Genomic DNA, 18,471 nt, shown 5'->3' on the forward strand with positions numbered 1-18,471 from the left:
TATGAGTTTGCTGGCTGGGAAATACTCAAAAGTACTCTGCTTCAATGGTCAAGAGGACTGGAGAGTTGCAATAAATAAATCAGGGCCAAAGTCTTTGTCCTATGCAATCAGGCTTTTGTTTCCTCTGCACAGTAGGTGGTGATGTTTTGTATTTATCTAAATCGTAATTCTGAACGCTGACTATAAAATAAATTTTTTTCACATTTGTTAGTCCTACTAGGTAGGAAAAGAAGTCATGCTCTGGGAATGAAAAAAGGAAAGGAATTTTTACTCTTCTAGCCATTTATTTTTTTCCATTAAAGATAACATGATTAGTTTTTTTATATTTTCAATTTTTTTACAGTCATAATAATCAAAGCCCACCATATAAGCTTGTGATTTTTATTTTTTTTTTACAAGTGAGATGACTACACATTACATATTGGAGTGTAGGCCTAAAAGTGCACAATATTTTGTCTTCCTGTTTAGGTATTTTCACATGTCAACAAAACAAATACTGTACCTTAATTACTAATACTGCTTTAGCCACAGAAACTGTTAACTTCTGCTTGAGATGGAGGAGGACACACAACTTTGGTAAATCAAGGTCATTTATCCCAATAAAGAGAAACTTTTTTTAAAAAAAAAGTTTTCTTCAAAACAATGCCTATATGGCTCATATCATAGGTGAAGTCTTGCATAAAGTTTGATTACTCATATATACAGTTGGTCATTGAGCCACCTATATTTAGAGTCCTTTTTCTCTATGAATGATATCCAATGTTAGTCATACTCTGAGAAAATCCACTGAAGTCAATGGACTTATCTAAGAAGTCCATTAATTTCACATGGCCTACCCTGAGTATAATTTAGTTAAATATCACCCTTTGTGGATAAAACCACATTTATTTGCAAAAATTATACAAGTGAACAGTACACAAAAACAGTGTATTAAGGTGGAATTAAAAAGGAGACAAACTATGCTTCCAGTGGGACGGATCTATGTTAAAAATGAGATGGCCGTTCTTCCCAGCATCTGCGATAAGACACACTTCAGAACACCTCTGAATGCTTAATATCATTTACAGTAGTGTAATCACAGTAATGCAATGGGCCTGCCATAATGACAACTAAAAATTTCCCCAGTGATAGGAGAATGTAAGAGTTATTGTTTTATTATTTTACCAGGTTACACACCAGGTAGTTCCATACAACGTGCTTCAACATAACTCATCAAATTTGATTGGAGAAGTTGGTCAATACGATTCTGATCCAATAGCCACATTAAGAAGGAAAGTGGATTTTCAGTTTTTATAAGTTAATTCCAGACACTGGGACAGAATAAGCCACGTTGTTGTTTGTTAAAACGCCTCATAACTCAAGCAGCAACTGTCACTTGTAATCAAACAACATTGTAGCTTATTTTACTTTTTTAATTTTTGCATTGCCTTCGTATATAATTGTAGTCATAAATTACTTCTTAAGGAGCTCTTCAGAGGTGTGTAACAGTAGTCAGTTTAACAATCATTCTACTTCTGTCAAAGAAGATGCCAGTTCCACAGCATGTTCCACAAATGCATAGATCTTACCAAACTACAGGTGCCATTACTACACTTTTTGAAAACAGGACTGTCAAGTTCTAGACCAAAAGTGTTCTGGTGACATGACAAGCATTTCAAAGCAATAAGCTTCCTACCCATCATACTTGCAGAAACCCAGTGTATTTCAAATCTGAATAGGCTAAACTCTCCCTGATTAGAGCTAGTGGCTATCCCTATGATTCAGAAGATGTTAAATGGGGAAAAAAATACTTCTTTTTTTTTGTTAAACTGGAAAGTGCGGGGGGGGGGCAGGAATACCAATGACTTGGGTTGCTTGGAAAGTCTTAGGTAAAAGAATACTTCAAGTGATTTCCTAATTTAAAGTCAAAGTGTACTGATGTTTAGATGATCAACCAGAACTTTGGAAAAAACAACAACATCATGTTGTACCCAAGAACCCAATGTGGTTTTCTTACTTAAGCATTTATCATGACGATAACTCTTTGGTAGTTCAGAACTTGGAGAAAAGTGGAGGGCTGGGATTTAAAGGAAGTCATTTGAGGGTATTAAAATATGAATCAGAATATGTGCTTATGCCTCCAAATGTTCTTTACAAAGCAAATACTTACAGCCATCTTCAGATGTATCTAGATCCTTTAAAAAGGACATGGGGTAACATTCAATAGAGCAGGAATAGAATCTAGCCCTCTCTGAACACCAACTTCTCTTTCATACTTTTTTCTTCTTCTTCTAGCATGCCTCTAGCAATTTACAGTGGCATTTCCAGCGAAACTGTTTCATTTAGTTGGGATTAACCATACCTGAAGTGAATTTTAATAAAACAACTCCTGCCAAAAATATATGAAGCACAGTTGAATTGAGACACACAAGACCTCCCACACACATACAAGACCTCCCAGCTTCTTTGCACCAAAAATCTAAGAGTCATTTTATTATTTTTCACATTTAAGTAATTTTATGTTGCACATATCATTTGTTTCACATAAAAAGGGACAGGTCCTTTAAGGCAGGGATGTGAATGGGGTGGCAATTATTTTTGCAGACACTGGTGTACAAAACATTTTTGGAGCAGGACATGGACAATGGCAGAAATGGAGAATCAGAAGGGGTTGCACATTATGGCTCAGAACTGTTCCGAAAGTAATTCACATAACCTTCGGGACACCGTTTCTTTACTTGTCCGTAGTGTTAATCTGTACATCTGGAAAAGAACAAAAGAACAACTTTTCAGTGGCTGCCCCCCAAAAAACGCCACCCCCAACACATTTATACAGGTAAGATCTGAATGGAAGTGAACAGTGGCTGGTGGTGTACATTTAAAAACACAAAATCTTTGCAACATTTAATTATTTATGTCCTATTTGTGGCCTTTTCCTCATCAACTTTCTAAAGAAAGTTTTGGACCACAGGCTGGCTGGGCAAACGGGGCTCTCCTTGGCGTCTCAGCAGGGGTGTCATCTAGGACCTCCCCCCACCCCACAAAGCCTTACTTTACAGCGAGGCCCAAATGAGATGCCAGGATATTTTGGTGCCCTAGAGGGCTGATCCCATGAATGCAACATCCAGTAATATTGCACTCACACCTGATGAAGGTGTTTCACTCACTGAGAGATAACCAAAGATGTAGCTAAGAACCAGTGCCAGAATTTGCCTATTGCCCCTTCTACCCTCTCCCCCCTCTTCTGTATCATGTATTTGGTATTGCAAGCCTTAGAACAAAGACTGTTCCATGACTAACCTTTGTAAGCTCTCTGGGAACTTTTTTAGGCTGGAGGGTGGGGTATAAACACCAATAGTGTCATTACATAGTTTAGTCACCAGGTGGCAGTGGACTGAGATGTATCTGTGTGGAATTAAGGAGTTTCCTTGTTTAAGAGAGATGGACAGACAATAAAAAATTTTGTCTGGCTTCCTAGCTGGTGTGTCTCCAAAATCTTCCGCTGCAAGTATAAACTGGTGCATCGTTACCACTTGGCTCATTTCCCACCGCTCACAAAATGACATAAGAGTCACGGACTCATTGTTAAAACCGTGTTTATGGAAGACAATCTTACTTGGCTACGAGTGATCGCCAAAGAAGACGACAACAACCATGAAAAAAGTAGAGCTTTTTGGAGAAGCAGTGCTGTACGTTTTAGTACAACAGCATTTTAAAATAATCCAGTTATCCTTTAGAATGAAAATGAAGTATACTTTGGGCTGCACATAAGCATAAAAGGGGGGGGGGATAAGAAACAACTTCCACAAAGGTATCACACAAGGAAATAAGCTCCCTACGTAAAGGCAAGAAGAAAGTGCTAAAGATGTATGAGCATACAGAGAACGTCCCACTAGATGCTGCTACTGAGAGAAGCTGGCAGAAGGGTGCTCATCCTACCCCTTGAGGCAAGTGAACCTGAGAAACATGGTGACATGGGAAGCTGCCTCATAAACAGATCATTGGTCTAACTAGCTCAGTACTGCCTACACTGACTAGCAACCACTCACCAGGATTTCTGACAAGTGTTCCACTACCTGGAGATGCCAGCAACTGAACCAGGCATCTTCTGCCTATAAGGCATGTGCTCTAAGGCCCTTTACTTTTAGAGCTCTAGAGCAGGGGTCAGCAAACTTTTTCAGCAGGGGGCCGGTCCACTGACCCTCAGACCTTGTGGGGGGCCAGACTATACGGGGGGGGGGGATGAACAAATTCCTATGGCCCACAAATAACCCAGAGATGCATTTTAAATAAAAGCACACATACTACTCATGTAAAAACACCAGGCAGGCCCCACAAATAACCCAGAGATGCATTTTAAATAAAAGGACACATTCTACTCATGTAAGAACACACTGATTCCCGAACCATCCACGGGCCGGATTGAGAAGGTGATTGGGCTGGATCTGGCCCCCAGGCCTTAGTTTGCCTACCCATGTTCTAGAATGTTCCAGTCTAATTCAGCAGAGGTGTAGACTTGCATGTGGCACTGCACACAGGCAAACTAGTCACAGCAAAGCAGTTTTTACCACTTGTCTGGCAGGTATTATTTCCAAAGCAGGGTCCCAAAAGAATGCATTATGTCTTATGTTAACTGAGGAAGCAGAATAATTGCACAGCTGCTGGAACCATAGAACAGCCACAAGATATTTCACTCTGTCTTAGCTGATTGTTCCTAGAAAACAACCTCAGACATAATATTGGCTGATGCATGCTAGAGTCACAGAAGTGGGCATAGTAAAACTATGTGGTATATTTAAAAAAATCTCTTCCGTTTTGCTCTTCCACACTTTCAAAACATTCAGCAAGTAAACAAGAAGCCATTACCTGTGCCTGCAGGTTGGGTTCAAGACGCATCAAACATCCAATCTGGAATGATTTTGTGTGGATTATGCCGGCTCCGACAAAGTTAGCAGGATTGGGATCTACTTCTTCCAGTAAAGCTGTGCCAAAGCCAATAATCTGCCAAAGGAAAGCCAAAAAGGGGATTTGAACCAGAGACCATGAAAAAGAAAGAGCAGGTGGTGAGAAAGGAAGGAAAGGGGCCTTACAAAAGATGCGCTTGGTCAACATGCTGAACACACAGCAGGTCAAATGGTGGTCAACAACCTCCATGCAGCCCCTCACAACCAGACTCTGAACTGGGGCTCCACAGATACATTCTTGCAGGAATGTCTCCAATTTTAGTGGGAGCATATCTGTGGAGCAGTGGTTCTTGCACTAGATTTTCCCCAAAATGCCTTGTATTAGACTCCTTGCATGCTTTCAGAATGGGTTATTTAAGTTTCAATAACTCAGCTGCTTTGATTGCTGGCTACAACTCATGAAGCTTCTACCTACAAAAAGCAGACAATAGACAGACATCTGGAAGAACCACCCTACAAAGTCTAGACCAGGCTTCCTCAACCTCAGCCCTCCAGATGTTTTTTCAGCCTACAACTCCCATGATCCCTAGCTAGTAGGACCAGTGGTCAGGGATGATGGGAATTGTAGTCTCAAAACATCTGGAGGGCCAAGGTTGAGGAAGCCTGGTCTAGGCACAAACAAGCCTTTGTGCTCTGAAAGGAACTGGTAACATTTGGCAGTTTACATTTCATGTACTTCCCCCTACCACATGATTTTCTCACATTAGGCATAGATACCTGCAGGAAGAAAGCCTATTTATTATGTGCAGGTCTCTATGTGCAGAACCTTCCCCAGAACTTAGCACCCCAACTGCACATAGGCATCTCCACTGCAAATATCCATACCTCAGTTGTGTGTGTAAGTGGGCTTGTATGTAGATAAAATTTCCTGTATGCTTCTCCAGATTCTCTTTTGTCAGAAATGAGCAGTACTCAGAGAAAAGGCTCACAGTTGTCCATGGAATGATATCCCGAAGTCAAAGCTCATGTCCTTTGGAGGGGCGAGGAAAAGAGCTTTTTTATTCTTATTTGCCCAGAACTTTAAAAAATACAATTTAAACTGGGTTTGATTCTACTGCAGTGTGTGTGTTTTTACATGCATTTACATTTTTGTTTTAACATTGCTTGACACATTTTATTTTATTGTAGATGATTTTTATTTTCTGGCAAAGCACCCTGGGAGCAACAGCAATGAAGTGTGCAGGTTATAAATGCCCAAGTAGCAATGGTGATAACGATCTCAATCGTGGGATCATCACCTTGTGATGGTGAGTAATCTTACTCGGCTATGAGTGATAGCCGGAGGAGGAGGAGGAGGAGGAGGAGGAGGATAACAGCCACCTGCTACCCACCTTTGCCTTTGTAATTTCGGTATCCATTGGATGGTTTGCTTTAAAGATGTTCTGCACTTCCTGTTGAGGGCTGCAAAGTAACACCAAGGTTAAAGTAGTTAACATTTGCTTTGGTTTTACCGTACAAACATGAGAGAGTTAGGCAGCATTTCATATAGAACCAGCAAATTAGGGGTGGTTAAAACTGAACCTATAAAAATTGAGGCTTGAAGCAGTTTTTCGCTGCAGGGTTACATCAGCTTCCTCCTGCCTTCACAAAAAGGACATCATTCAGCCAATGAACCAAATATTGATTCAGCAGTCTGTTTTGCCTCCTTCCCTCCTTCCACCCAACAACCCACCCACAATTCAGGTAGGCTGACCACTTTTTAAAAATCAACTAAAATGTTAAATTTACATGTAAACTTATCATGCAGGACCAGTTTTTAAAACACTGCAAAATTACCCTAGGGGATTGGGAAGAGGGAAAGATATGGATCATTATCAATTACTGACAGGAACATTCAGCAGATCTGGTAATTGACACATATGCCCTGGTGACACCCAAACTGGATAACTGGAACACGCTCTGCATACAGTGTCCTCTGAAACCCTTTTGGAAATTTAAACTGGTGCAAAATGGTTTCTGGAGTCTACTTTACTGATCACCTCACTCCAGTTTTGTTGCAGCGGCTCCCAGTGTTTTCCCAAGCACAATTCAGGCTGCTGGTTCTTGCCTATAAAGCCCTAAACCATTGATGAGGAAGCTGTGGCCCTCCAGATGTTGTAGACTCCTGCCATTCCTGACTACTGGCCATTCTGGGTGGACCAAAGGAAACTGGGAGTCCAACAACATCTAGAGGACCACAACCCCCACCCACCACCTCAGCCCTAAACTGTTTGGGAACAGGATATCTGAAGGTCTGCCTCCTCCCATATGATCCTGATCACCTGCTGAATTCAACACTGGAGGTCCTGTTATATGTTCCAACATTTTCTGGAGCACAGTTGGTTGGGATACTTTTCTACTGCAGCACCCAGATCATGGAACTCTCATCCTTATAAGCTTCAGGCATGTTACTTTGCTGAACTTTTGATTTCATTTAATGTTTCTCTCTCTCTCTCTGATTTAAAAGCTCATCTTGATCTATATACTATTTTTTTAGGGATTCTGGAAATGCTTTTATTAATGTTTAGTAATTTTATAAGTTGCTTTGGATTTATTTATGAAGAACAGTAGGGTTAAAAAAAATTAAATAAAAGAAATGTATTATGCACAGCTAGCTGTGGAAAAATGCAGGACTTGTCCTTCTCCAGTACAATCCTGCAGAGATGTTAGTACAAAGGAGGTCAATGTTCTTCTACATCAGCTTGACTGATGAAATAATTTACACCTTCATACACCACTGGAAGGGCTGACGTTAATGGGTAGGCACCACCACACTAAAGCAACACAGCATGTGCCATTAATGGCTGTGCAGGATCTGAACCACCTTACCTGCTTAGCTGCTTCCACCTCTGGAAGAAGTCTTGAGCGGCCATTTCTGTAGGCTGGAAAAATTTGCTCAGTGTGATGGGAAGCTTCACAGAAATGTTTTGCAACGTTCCTCCATATCTGAAACATGCAAACAGCAACAATTTAAATCTTTGAGGACCCTTGAGCATTAGGAAACAGTTGCCACAGGTTTTGTTTTTTTAAAAAAATAGTCTTCAAAGCATATAGACACAGGTGTCTGTTGAATTAAAACTCCACCCCAAAATGTGGTTCCCCGCCCTAATCGTTCGGTTTCATTTGTTTAGAAAGCAGTCCTTACTTAAACCCAACACATATAGACCCAAATTAAGAGTTGTACCTGAACTGAATATTTAGGGCTGGTGCTTCCATGAAGTCCGATATGCACTCAATGTTTACTATCTGCTGCACCTGAGCACCTCCCTCCACAGTGGGATCAACTGGTTTCGTCTGCAAATTCAGGCGTGGCAGGTTAAGGAAACAGGCTATTTGGCTAACTTAATATTGGGAAAGTGCTGCCATAAAGTCACAAATACCCAAACTAAAACATGAGACATTGATTACAAGAATGTGATTTAAGTGCATGGGGGGGGGGATGCAAATAAATAACAGCCGCAAGGGAGCCTAAGCAGCACCAGGACTGCAGGGGGTGGCAGGGGTGCATTTTCATAGGTTCGTGGAGTAGAAAGGGACTTGGGAGTCATCTAAGCCCAACCCCCTGCTCCTTCCAGGATGCAACCACAGCATCTCAGGACCCAGACAGATGACCATTAAGCCATTGTTTAAACAGCTCCAGAGGAGGAGATCCCATCACCTCCCAGGGAAGCCTTCTGCACTGTTGAATACAGTGGTGCCCCGCAAGACGAATGCCTTGCAAGACGAAAAACTCGCTAGACGAAAGGGTTTTGCGGTTTTTGAGCTGCTTTGCAAGACGAATTTCCCTATGGGCTTGCTTCGCAAGACGAAAACGTCTTGCAAGTTTGTTTCCTTTTTCTTAATACCGTTAATACAGTTGCAACTTGACTTCGAGGAGCAACTCATAGAACGCGGCGTGGTAGCCTTTTTTGAGGTTTTTGGTGATTTTTGAAGCTTTTCCAAAACTTTTCCGACACTGTGCTTCGCAAGACGAAAAATTCGCTAGACAAAAAAACTTGCGGAACGAATTAATTTCGCCTTGCGAGGCACCACTGTATATAGTTCTTGGCATTAGGAAGTTTCTCTTTAAATGGTTTAGCCAAAATCTGCTTCCCTGCCATTTCCAATCATTGGTTCTAGACTGGCTCTCCAGAACAGCAGAAAGCGAGCCTGCTCCATCTTTGGTGCAACAGCCCTTCAGATATTTGAAAGCAGCTTTGGTGTCTCTCTTTAACCTCTTCTTCAAATTGAAAAATCAGGCATGCACCTACTCACATACCCTGCTCTTTGCATCAAGAGGGAAGCCTCCTGACACAAACAACAGTTTGCGGGGTGCATTTTGCCAGAATCACAGCAGCGGATAGGAAACATTATCTCTATCTCCTGAACTCCCCATGGTGCTCACGATCCCCTGCAGCACCTATTTAATATTTTTCCCAAAATGCATATTAAATTGCATTCATAATAATAATCATAACATACAGGTATTTTAGAATCTAAAAAAAAGTCAGGTTTGCATGACAGCTATCTTCAAGAGTAACGTGACAACATTTGAGAGACAGAACATTTTGGGGGATCCCTTGACACTAGAGGGGCAGCCACAGGCTCCATAAACATTGTCATTTAAACAAATAATTTAAAACCAAGGAACTCTGCCTGCATAATGCCTAGTACAGTGGTACCTCTGGTTACGAACTTAATTCGTTCCAGAGGTCTGTTCTTAACCTGAAACCGTTAACCTGAGGTACCACTTTTGCTAATGGGGCCTCCCACTGCCGCCACACGATTTCTGTTCTCATCCTGAGGTAAAGTTGTTAACCCGAGGTACTACTACAGGGTTAGCGGAGTCTGTAGCCCGAAGTGTTTGTAACCCAAGGTACCACTCTAAAGAGAAGGGATTTTCTTTTCTAGGTCAAACACAGAACCAGTCTACCTTCCTGACATGATTATCCTTAAATCACCTTTCCCTATATTGTGGTCCCCCAAGAAATGCAATGAACACTTCTGCCCAGTGTTCTCCAATTCTTCCTACTAAACTGCAGTCCCTGCAGCATACAGTCTGATTCCTGCACTCAAGAACAATATTTATTTCTCTTGTTAGAGATATCAGGTGACAAAAGGATATTAGCCTGGAGTTCATCTGAACAGATTAGCGCTGGAGTAAAATTCAAAAATTGTGTTGAAGTCTTGTTCCCATAAAATATGAACATCCGACCTGCAAAGAAACAAGGCAACACTTATGAATGTTTTATTTAAACCACTACCCAAGCCTACTTAAGCTTGAAAAGGAATTAATTATAATATGCAGGGCTTTTCTTACATTCTTACAAAGGCCCAGCAATATTTCATTAGGGGCCCAAACATGACACTTCTTACAAAAATAGGACCTAAGGTAATACTGTAGAATGCAGTTTATCATAACCTGTGTTGTTCTTACCCAAGTTCTGCCGAAATTCAGATTTCAAACCAATCTGTAGCAACTGATTCTCAAATAAGACTCCATTATTTTTGCAAACAAACCTAGAAAGAGAGAAGCAGGCACAATATAGGAATTGTGTTTTAGATAAATCACATGTTGTTACCAACTGCTTTAGATAGAAAGGATGCAGACAGACATCTGTGCACCCAGGAATATTAGAAGAAGTCAAGAAGAAGCAAGAACCAAGATAGAATCAAAATCAAGAAGTAAGCTGTAAGTCAAATAGTCCTTGCAAAATTTGCTTTATTCCTCAACTATTCCAAGCTGCCCCAATCACAGAAACATTGGGGGGAAGGGTTAAGGAGCCACAACATCCATGCTCTGAGGACTGGGCAACTGGTAGGAGCAAAAGACTGAAGTTTGAAAGACATGACAATATCCCCTAGGGCATCTTAGAAACATTAAAATGGCATATCACTTGCTTGGTGCCATTCTAAGTATTAACTATTGCCAAGTTGGGGTAGGCATGGTGTTTTCTCTCCCAGCTAAGACTAATTAGCTCAGGCTTCAAACATCAATTACTTACCAACGCAATGAATCAGAAGACAGACAGCAATGCATTATGAAGAGCTTTAGATTATGATGGTTGCCAAATTGTGGTTGCCCAAGGCAAAGGATTGTATTAGGTATTAAGTAAATTATGTGGGTTAGACCAGTGGGAGAAACAGTACAAACTAGCTATGGTCTGGAGATCTACTAAGTGACCTTGGACAAAACATGCAGCCTCAGTATTTCTTCTGTAAAATAGGATCGACAGCCTAGCTCACAGGAATGCTATGAGTGTGCAGACCTTGCAAACTGCTTTACAAAATGCACAACAAATAACAGCATTTGCGTTACTTTAGTTTAGTAAGAGTTTAGGACCCAGGCACAGTCTTGGTTCTTACTTCACTATTTTTCCTGAAGGAAAGACTAGACATTCTAGCACACTGTAAGAGCCAAAGCCTCGATATTTGATTCCTTTGAATACTCATCAACACTGCAGAGCTCTATCCCAGAATATGCTGCATGTTGACTGCCAGAGAGTATCATAGGGCCGATTCACAAATACGTGTGTTTGTGTGTGTGTGTGTGTGTGTGTGTGTGTGTCACTCAGCCTCCAGATGCAGGATGTGTGAAATGACAATGCTGCATTGCATTTAAAGAGATAGTTGTGTGAGGACTCCCTCATACCTGCATGTTCACCACTTGACTACAATATCAAGTAGAACCAGCCCACAGCTTTTGCAATTAGGCAACATGTAAACTTTGAAAACATTTGATCTATAATTACCGAGTTCCAAAGCAATTGATGCCAGCTTCCATTACAAGCAATTCTATTGCCTTTCTTACACTCTAAAAAAGCTTGCTACTTTTCAGTTACCTTCCTGGATTACATTAAAAAAACTGGATAGGAAGATAAAAAGATTGTTCTCCCTATTACGATTCACATGCACATTTTGATCACGCCTGCTCCAAGGCAGATCATACTCAGGCCAGAACAAGCAGCAACAAGTAAAATCATTTGAAATGATGTGCTTTAAAAAAAAAAGTAAAAAGTTGTACTAGTTGCCCAGTCCTGCAAGGATTTAGTATTGCTTACGTGTGAAAAAGCTCATCAGCATCATGCACAGCATCAGCTGGTTCCTCAGAAACCACCTGCTCATTTGAAGATAGGTCAGGACTAAAGTGAAGCAGCAGAAAGAGACGAAAAGAGAAGAGAAAAGAAGAGAAGAGGCAGCACACAGAAAGGAAGAGGTTAGTTAGTAAGGAAAGGAAAACTTAGAAAGGAGGAAAAATCCCTCCTCCCAACTCCATTAACAGCACTATCTTAGACCTACTTAGTGAAAAAGAAATCCCATCGTTCAGCCCAGACACTGAGGTCCAGCTCCAAGGGCCTTCTGCTGGTTCCCTCACTGCGAGAAGTGATGTTACAGGGAACCAGGCAGAGGGCCTTATTGGTAGTGGCGCCCACCCTGTCAACGCCCTCCCATCAGATGTCAAGGAAATAAACAACTATCCGACTTTTAGAAGACATCTGAAGGCAGACGTGTTTAGGGAAGTTTTTAATGCCTGATGTTTTAGTATGTTATGATATATGCTGTGAGCTGCTCTGAGTAGCTGGGGAAGCCCAGCCAGATGGGCGGGGCATAAAAAATAAAATTATTATTATTATTAATGGCTGTTACTCCCAGGTAAGTGGGTACAGGGCTGCAGCATAAGAGCAGCATTTTCAATAGCTTATAAGAAAGACTCAGTGGGTTGTAACCAACAGTGTTTGGGCACAAGCGGAACAGGGCTATGCTAGTCATGTGAATGGGAAGGTTAAGTCCTGATGCAGAAGTGGAAGTCCATTCAAGCAATGTTGGGATTCCGATCTATAGATAGACTAAATCTAAAATTTGCTTGCACACACAATCCTGAATTATTGAGCACAAAGAAACTCAAGTAACAATTTGAGAGAATTTCCCCCCTTGATGGTATTTATGTACTCTTATCAAATACCCCAGTTCTTGAAATGGCTTTGCTCAAGGTTGTCCACTACGTTGCAACTTTGCAGCACTCTTCTGAGTTATGGATAGAGCTTGGCATTTGTCTTCAAGCATTTTCAAGTTTTTCTACACTGCCTTTTAAGACAATGGTTTAAATGTTTAAAATAAATAAAGACAACTCCCAAACTCAGGCTGCAACACTGCAGGATTGCACTAAGAACTTTATGTGAAGGTGCTGGCAAGTGCAAAACTGCAAGTGGGCACTTGCTGAATCAAGAGACCTGACCAGTGATGTTTCATAAAGCTACCAGTACTTGATTTAACGGACAGAGAAGGAATGTCATTAGTTTGGTGTGTTTTTAAAAGGGGGGGGGTTCACACATGCAACAGGAGAAACTACCAAACTAGAGCAAAATACTGCTGTCCCCACATCAAAATATTTTGATTGTATTCATCCTTTTATTATTATTTATTACTATTAATCAGATATTTAATTAATACCATTATGATTTTTCTCATTGCCATGCATGCACTTACCCTAAAGGAAGGGTGATCAACTTGTGGCTGGTGGGCCAGGTCTGGCCCTCCATGAAATTTTATTTGTTTGCAGCCCTATCCAATTCTACAATCAAGAGAATTCAGCCACAGAGAGAAAAATGCTTTCCAGTTATATGGAAGAGATATTTAAGATTTACAAGAAAGTGACATCCAGTGCCCAGACTACTATGTGATGAATAAGATGTCTTCCCCCAAAATAAAAAAGTGTGGCCAATCCTAGCAAGACAAATAGTGTCATACATGAGTTAAGATGACTTGCCAATCTTTGTTGCTCTCTCAGTGAAACATGCAAGAAGGGAACCTGGTAGTAGCTGGGAAAGAGAAAGGGCGAACAATTGCTTCCCACCACTCCTATGATGCTTAGATTTATTATGTACCTTGCAAAGTTATCTTCAGAACCTGGAGCTAGAGATGCGGGAGCCGCAGAGGTGTCCGAAAACACATCTACCAACAAACTGCCACTAGATGCTGGGGCTGGAACAGAGTTTGTCGTGGGGGCTGTGCCAAGTCCTAAAAGGTCTGCTGAAGGAGATGGAGTAGACTGTAAGAGACAACAGGAAAGTTCTGTGATTAAAGCATGTCTGCTGATAAGATACAAACGGGGCCAAGGCCCCAGCTCACTTTCCCCAGCCAACGTGAAGTTCTTTCATTAATAAAACTGTGTCGTTCATCACATTAATTTGATTTCGCAATAACATCCCGTTCCTTGACCCACAAAGCATTTAACATTATCAGAAAAGGAGAGAGCAAATCAATTTGAACAGTAACACGGAATGAAAACGTGAGCAGACAAGCAGTTATCACAGGTATAAGATCTAAAAGGGAAAGGAACTTGCTGAGGAGGAAAAGTCATAAGAAGAGGAAGCCTGGCATGTTGCTGTGTCTCTTGCAACCCACTCCTGGATTCTCAGTATACTTTTCCTCTCAGGAGTAAACTCACAGGCTTCTTACATTTTGATTTTTAGTCCCAGAGAGATTAACAGGAGTACCCATGACTGAAAGCCACCTCATCAAGAATAGCCCAGTGTCACTCCATTAAATCAACATGGACACATTGTTAGACTGGGAATAAGACCCACCTGTCTGTGTACGTATAATATTGATATTTATAAAAATATTTATAGACCACCCTCTTATATATAATCTCAGGGTAGTGTACAACAAGGTTTATAAATATATATATATAATACCATTTAAAAAAAATACAAAATGATGATAAAAATGGCCCACTCATCTGAAAAGCTTAAACCACAGAACAGGCCTGTCAACACAAAGAAGTTTTCAAGAGACACCTGGAGGTTAGCAGTGAGACTACCTGTTGTATTTCTGCTGGAAGAATATTCCACAGCTTGGGACTGGAAGCCTGCCTGACTTCTAGTTAAAGCCCATAGGGCTTCCGAAACACAAGGCACAACTAACTGTGATCTTTCGGATGATCTCAGTGATTGAGCTAAGATATACGGGCCCAGACAGTCGCAAGGTAACCCTGACCCAAGTTGTTCTGGGGTTTAGATCTCAATACAAGAAACTGGCCCAGTGGCATGGCATGACCAAAATGTATAGAAAAACGACTGAGAAAATATCTAACCCAGCCATTCATAAAGCAAATTAATTTGGATTTTGAAGCGTATCCAAATTGGCCTTTCCTTGTTGCCAGGGTACCAGTATAGTTAAGGTCTGGAAGGAGACCTCTCCACTAGTGTTATATGCAGACATTCCATTTCCCTTATAATCAACCTGGCTTCAAGAACTGGTATGTTACACTGCTGAAACCAACCTACCACAGTGCTGGCATTTACAAGAGTAGCTTCTGTGCTCCCATTCACATCAGAGTTCCTCTCTTTCTTTGTCTCTTCCAAGTCAGTAACTGTGTTGGGGCCCTTTTTCTTCTTGAGCTTAGCCAGAATGGAGGACTCCCTCTCTGGAAATGGGGGCATTTCTTCCAGCACCGTTGCCTTATAGGGAAAACAAGCCATAAGAGACCAGAGCATGTATACTTGGAAGAGGTAGGAAAAACACTGTGGTTTCTTAAGGGAGGCATGGAGAATCTCTAACCCTCCTGTTGTCACTAGTCTATAATTCCCATCAATCTTGATCACTGGCCATGTTGGCTGGGCTGGTAGGAGTCCAACATGGAGGATCACGTTTCCCAACCTCTGTCTTAAAGTATAACCCCCACATGGTGTATGTTACATTATCCCATTTGCTACAATCAATTAACAACGCCCTTCACCCCACCAAAAAAAAACCCCACCAATCACAATTATGGCTGGTGTAAAAAAGGGGGGGGGCAATATTTCTGGACACAGCTGCCAAGAATTAACTTCACGTCCATGTGAATACATACCAAGATGTCAGTACTTGCAATTGTACTGAGTCTCAAGTACTCAACAGCTCTTTGCTGCAGCTCAACATCAGCATTTTTCAGTTGGCTATCACTGCGCAGCACATCCTGAATAGTTGTTTTTATCTCAGGAAATAAATTCACAAATTTTATGTACGTAGACAGAAGCAGCGCTCTGGTTGGAACGCTGCATAGGTGGAACTTTGAGTGCAGTAGGTTGAACTGGATCAAAGGGCTGGGGTGGAGGGGAGGAAAAGAGAGGAAAAAGGAACAAGAACCAAGTCACCATTAAAACTGCGAGTTGACAATGATTTGCAGCCAATCAGAAGCCATGCCTTGGTTTTCAAACGTTTCGAGAGTCGAACAGACTCCCAGAACGCATTAAATTTGAGAACCAATGTACCACTGTACTTAAGTAATGAAATTTCTCTTGCCATGATCTCGGAATCCTATTCCTCCACTAGTTTACAGAATTGTTACTTTAAACAAAAAGGATGGCATTCTCTCCTCACAGCCACATGTCCTTCTGCAGACACTGAGTGCTATCCTAATAAATTCTCCATGGGCCATGTCAGACAAAAATGGGGTATCAGCGACTCCTGACTCAAGGGCCCCCCACTCCACCCTGGGAGGAGAGGAACATAGGAGGGGCAGAGCCAAAAGCTCTGGAGACATACTGGGCAAGTGAGTATGCTGGCATAGATGACAGAAAGATCACAAATTATTATTGCAGATAGACCGTTTTAAAATTGGCTGCATAGTTATTATGCCACAGTTATTAATTCCTTGTTGCCACCCCCAGGTTCAAGAGAGTGTTTTTACCTAGATCTTGGATCCCCAGCAATCAGATTTCCAAACTCTCCCAAGATGTAGCCACCTACTTTTACCAGGTTCTCATGGCAGGCTGGTGCTTGAAGCGCCTGTTGAAGACATTTGAAGCCCATCATAAAGTTGCTAGACTCAGTAAATGCATGCACCTAAAACATTAGCGCTGATGAAGATTCAGGATTTTTTAAAAAAAAATATTTGGTTGCCTCACAGTAGTGTCTACATAGGGTTTCTCCCTTTTCTCCAGGGCATCAGTGAGTGTCACAACTAGAAACATGATATTGATTAGAGCAAGATTACCAGCTGAGAGACATGAGGCCTGCCTGATCTCCACTGGGTTGGAAGGAGTTTCCTTATAATCTAGGATTGGCTAGTGACTGAAGGTCTGGGATCCCTTGGCATGCAGCTTGGTTTTCATTTGAGTATTGGTCCAGCATTGTGCATATAGCACAGGTGAAGGGGCAAACTGGACTCACACATGGAGAGCAGGGTAGCAAGAAGTTATGAGTCTGAATCCAATAACCTACTGGTCTCTTCCAAACCGATACTAAACGGCTGGCATTATTTGGAGGATATTGTGCTGTATGTGGGGAAGATATGCTTGAACTGGAGAGAAGAGTTTACAGTCCTCCCTCTCCCCTGCACTCTGCAACAACACTTTAAACATGAAAGTAACTTCTGCCGCTCTAGGAGGAACGTTCTGTTCCATTCTGTGGTATGGACTGCTAGCTTCCTGTATCTGTACAAGCAGTACAAACACAATGGAATGAGGAAAATCTGTTTACTAGTTGCCCTCCTTTTTACTCCTGCCCAATGTATTGGAAAAGTTGTCGTTCTTAGATGTATATCCTACTTTTTGACCAGAAATCACAAAAGGAGTTAACAGCTTTAATTAAAAATAGTAATATATTTTAAGAGAGAGAAATAAAAGAAACAGACCCAAAAGGAGATATTTGCAAGGGGAGGTGGGAAGAGAAAAATCCCATTTTTTAAAAAAGTTTCCAAAAGTTAGCATAATACATAAATCCTTTAAAAGTGTTTGTTAGGTACTGGTCAGTCAAAGCTCTCAGAGAAACTTTTGAAACAACCAAATCACAGCAAAGCAGGATATAATGCTGCTTTATTATTATTATTATTATTATTATTATTATTATTATTATTATTATTATTATTTTCCTGGCATGGCCAAGTTCTTCTCTCCTCCAAAGCCACCACTATAAGGCTAACTTAAGAGAAATAAGAATGGCAAATAACTTTTTCACGCTCAAAACATTTTTTGCTTGTGCTATCACAACACAACAGATTAGAGGAACAGATGGAAGATTAGCTCTTAGCAGCAAGGCAGGTTTATCTCATTGGGTCAGGGAGTAGTGCAATTTGTGCAGAAAGCTGCTCAAAACAGAGGGGTCTTATCAGAAGCCTGCAGAGCGAGGATCAGTTCCAAGTACACAACTCGTGCAAGACAGCTAGTTAATCTTGACAAGAAGAAAGAAAGTGCCAACCTGGCCTTTGAGAGGGGCGGTGGCACTGGGGTGCATATGATAATGCACTCTTGACAGCAGTGGCTCATAACAGGGAAAGAGGGCCAGGTACCCAGAGCCTAAAAGGATTATTAGCCAACCTGGATACAGCATGCCTAAGTGACAGCAGTCACCCAAGTGCAAAGGTCACTTCAACTCAGTAGGAAGACAGCACCAGTTATTAACCATCCACCCTAACAGTTATAACTACAACACTTTGGCCAAGTGCTACTTCAAACTAATGAGGTGTTTATAGAAAAGTTATTTGCATCGCTAGCCAATGATAATTTCTTAGATTCAGAACTGGAATATTCCAGTCTTTCTAAATTTCATTTTTAATAAAACTATTTCAATGTAAGCATCTTTGGGC

The 18,471-nt window shown here is 41.3% G+C and overlaps 1 protein-coding gene and 1 long non-coding RNA gene across 9 annotated transcripts in view; one reads left to right on the forward strand and one right to left on the reverse strand.

The window, feature by feature from the left end:
* Positions 1 to 264: 264 nt before the first annotated feature.
* Positions 265 to 18,471, reverse strand: part of AP2A2 (adaptor related protein complex 2 subunit alpha 2) — a 62,639-nt gene continuing 44,432 nt past the window's right edge. For 2 of the 7 annotated variants that reach the window (XM_083476560.1, XM_083476559.1), the window contains exons 12-23: positions 16,576 to 16,673; positions 15,757 to 15,988; positions 15,191 to 15,364; positions 13,787 to 13,950; positions 11,963 to 12,043; positions 10,339 to 10,421; positions 10,027 to 10,116; positions 8,107 to 8,230; positions 7,752 to 7,868; positions 6,275 to 6,344; positions 4,846 to 4,980; positions 265 to 2,742 (exon numbers count right to left, since the gene is read on the reverse strand). In XM_083476560.1, coding sequence (XP_083332686.1) covers positions 2,665 to 2,742; positions 4,846 to 4,980; positions 6,275 to 6,344; positions 7,752 to 7,868; positions 8,107 to 8,230; positions 10,027 to 10,116; positions 10,339 to 10,421; positions 11,963 to 12,043; positions 13,787 to 13,950; positions 15,191 to 15,364; positions 15,757 to 15,988; positions 16,576 to 16,673 — 1,446 coding nt within the window. In that variant the 3' untranslated portion in view covers positions 265 to 2,664. Of the gene's footprint in view, positions 4,284 to 4,351; positions 4,981 to 6,274; positions 6,345 to 7,751; positions 7,869 to 8,106; positions 8,231 to 10,026; positions 10,117 to 10,338; positions 10,422 to 11,962; positions 12,044 to 13,786; positions 13,951 to 15,190; positions 15,365 to 15,756; positions 15,989 to 16,575; positions 16,674 to 18,471 lie in introns of all 7 variants that reach the window. The other 5 variants (XR_014519440.1, XR_014519442.1, XM_083476561.1 and 2 more) reach the window with 3 other exon arrangements.
* LOC310695729 lies at positions 4,918 to 13,628 on the forward strand. Of its 2 annotated transcripts, XR_014520222.1 has the most exons (3): positions 4,918 to 5,042; positions 6,072 to 6,190; positions 13,462 to 13,628. It is a non-coding gene; the product is annotated as an uncharacterized lncRNA (long non-coding RNA). The 2 variants fall into 2 exon arrangements; XR_014520223.1 differs by having other exon boundaries at positions 4,988 to 6,190.

Source organism: Podarcis liolepis, assembly GCF_965112155.1.
Source record: "Podarcis liolepis genome assembly, chromosome: 1".
In the NCBI taxonomy this organism is placed as follows: Eukaryota; Metazoa; Chordata; class Lepidosauria; order Squamata; family Lacertidae; genus Podarcis; species Podarcis liolepis.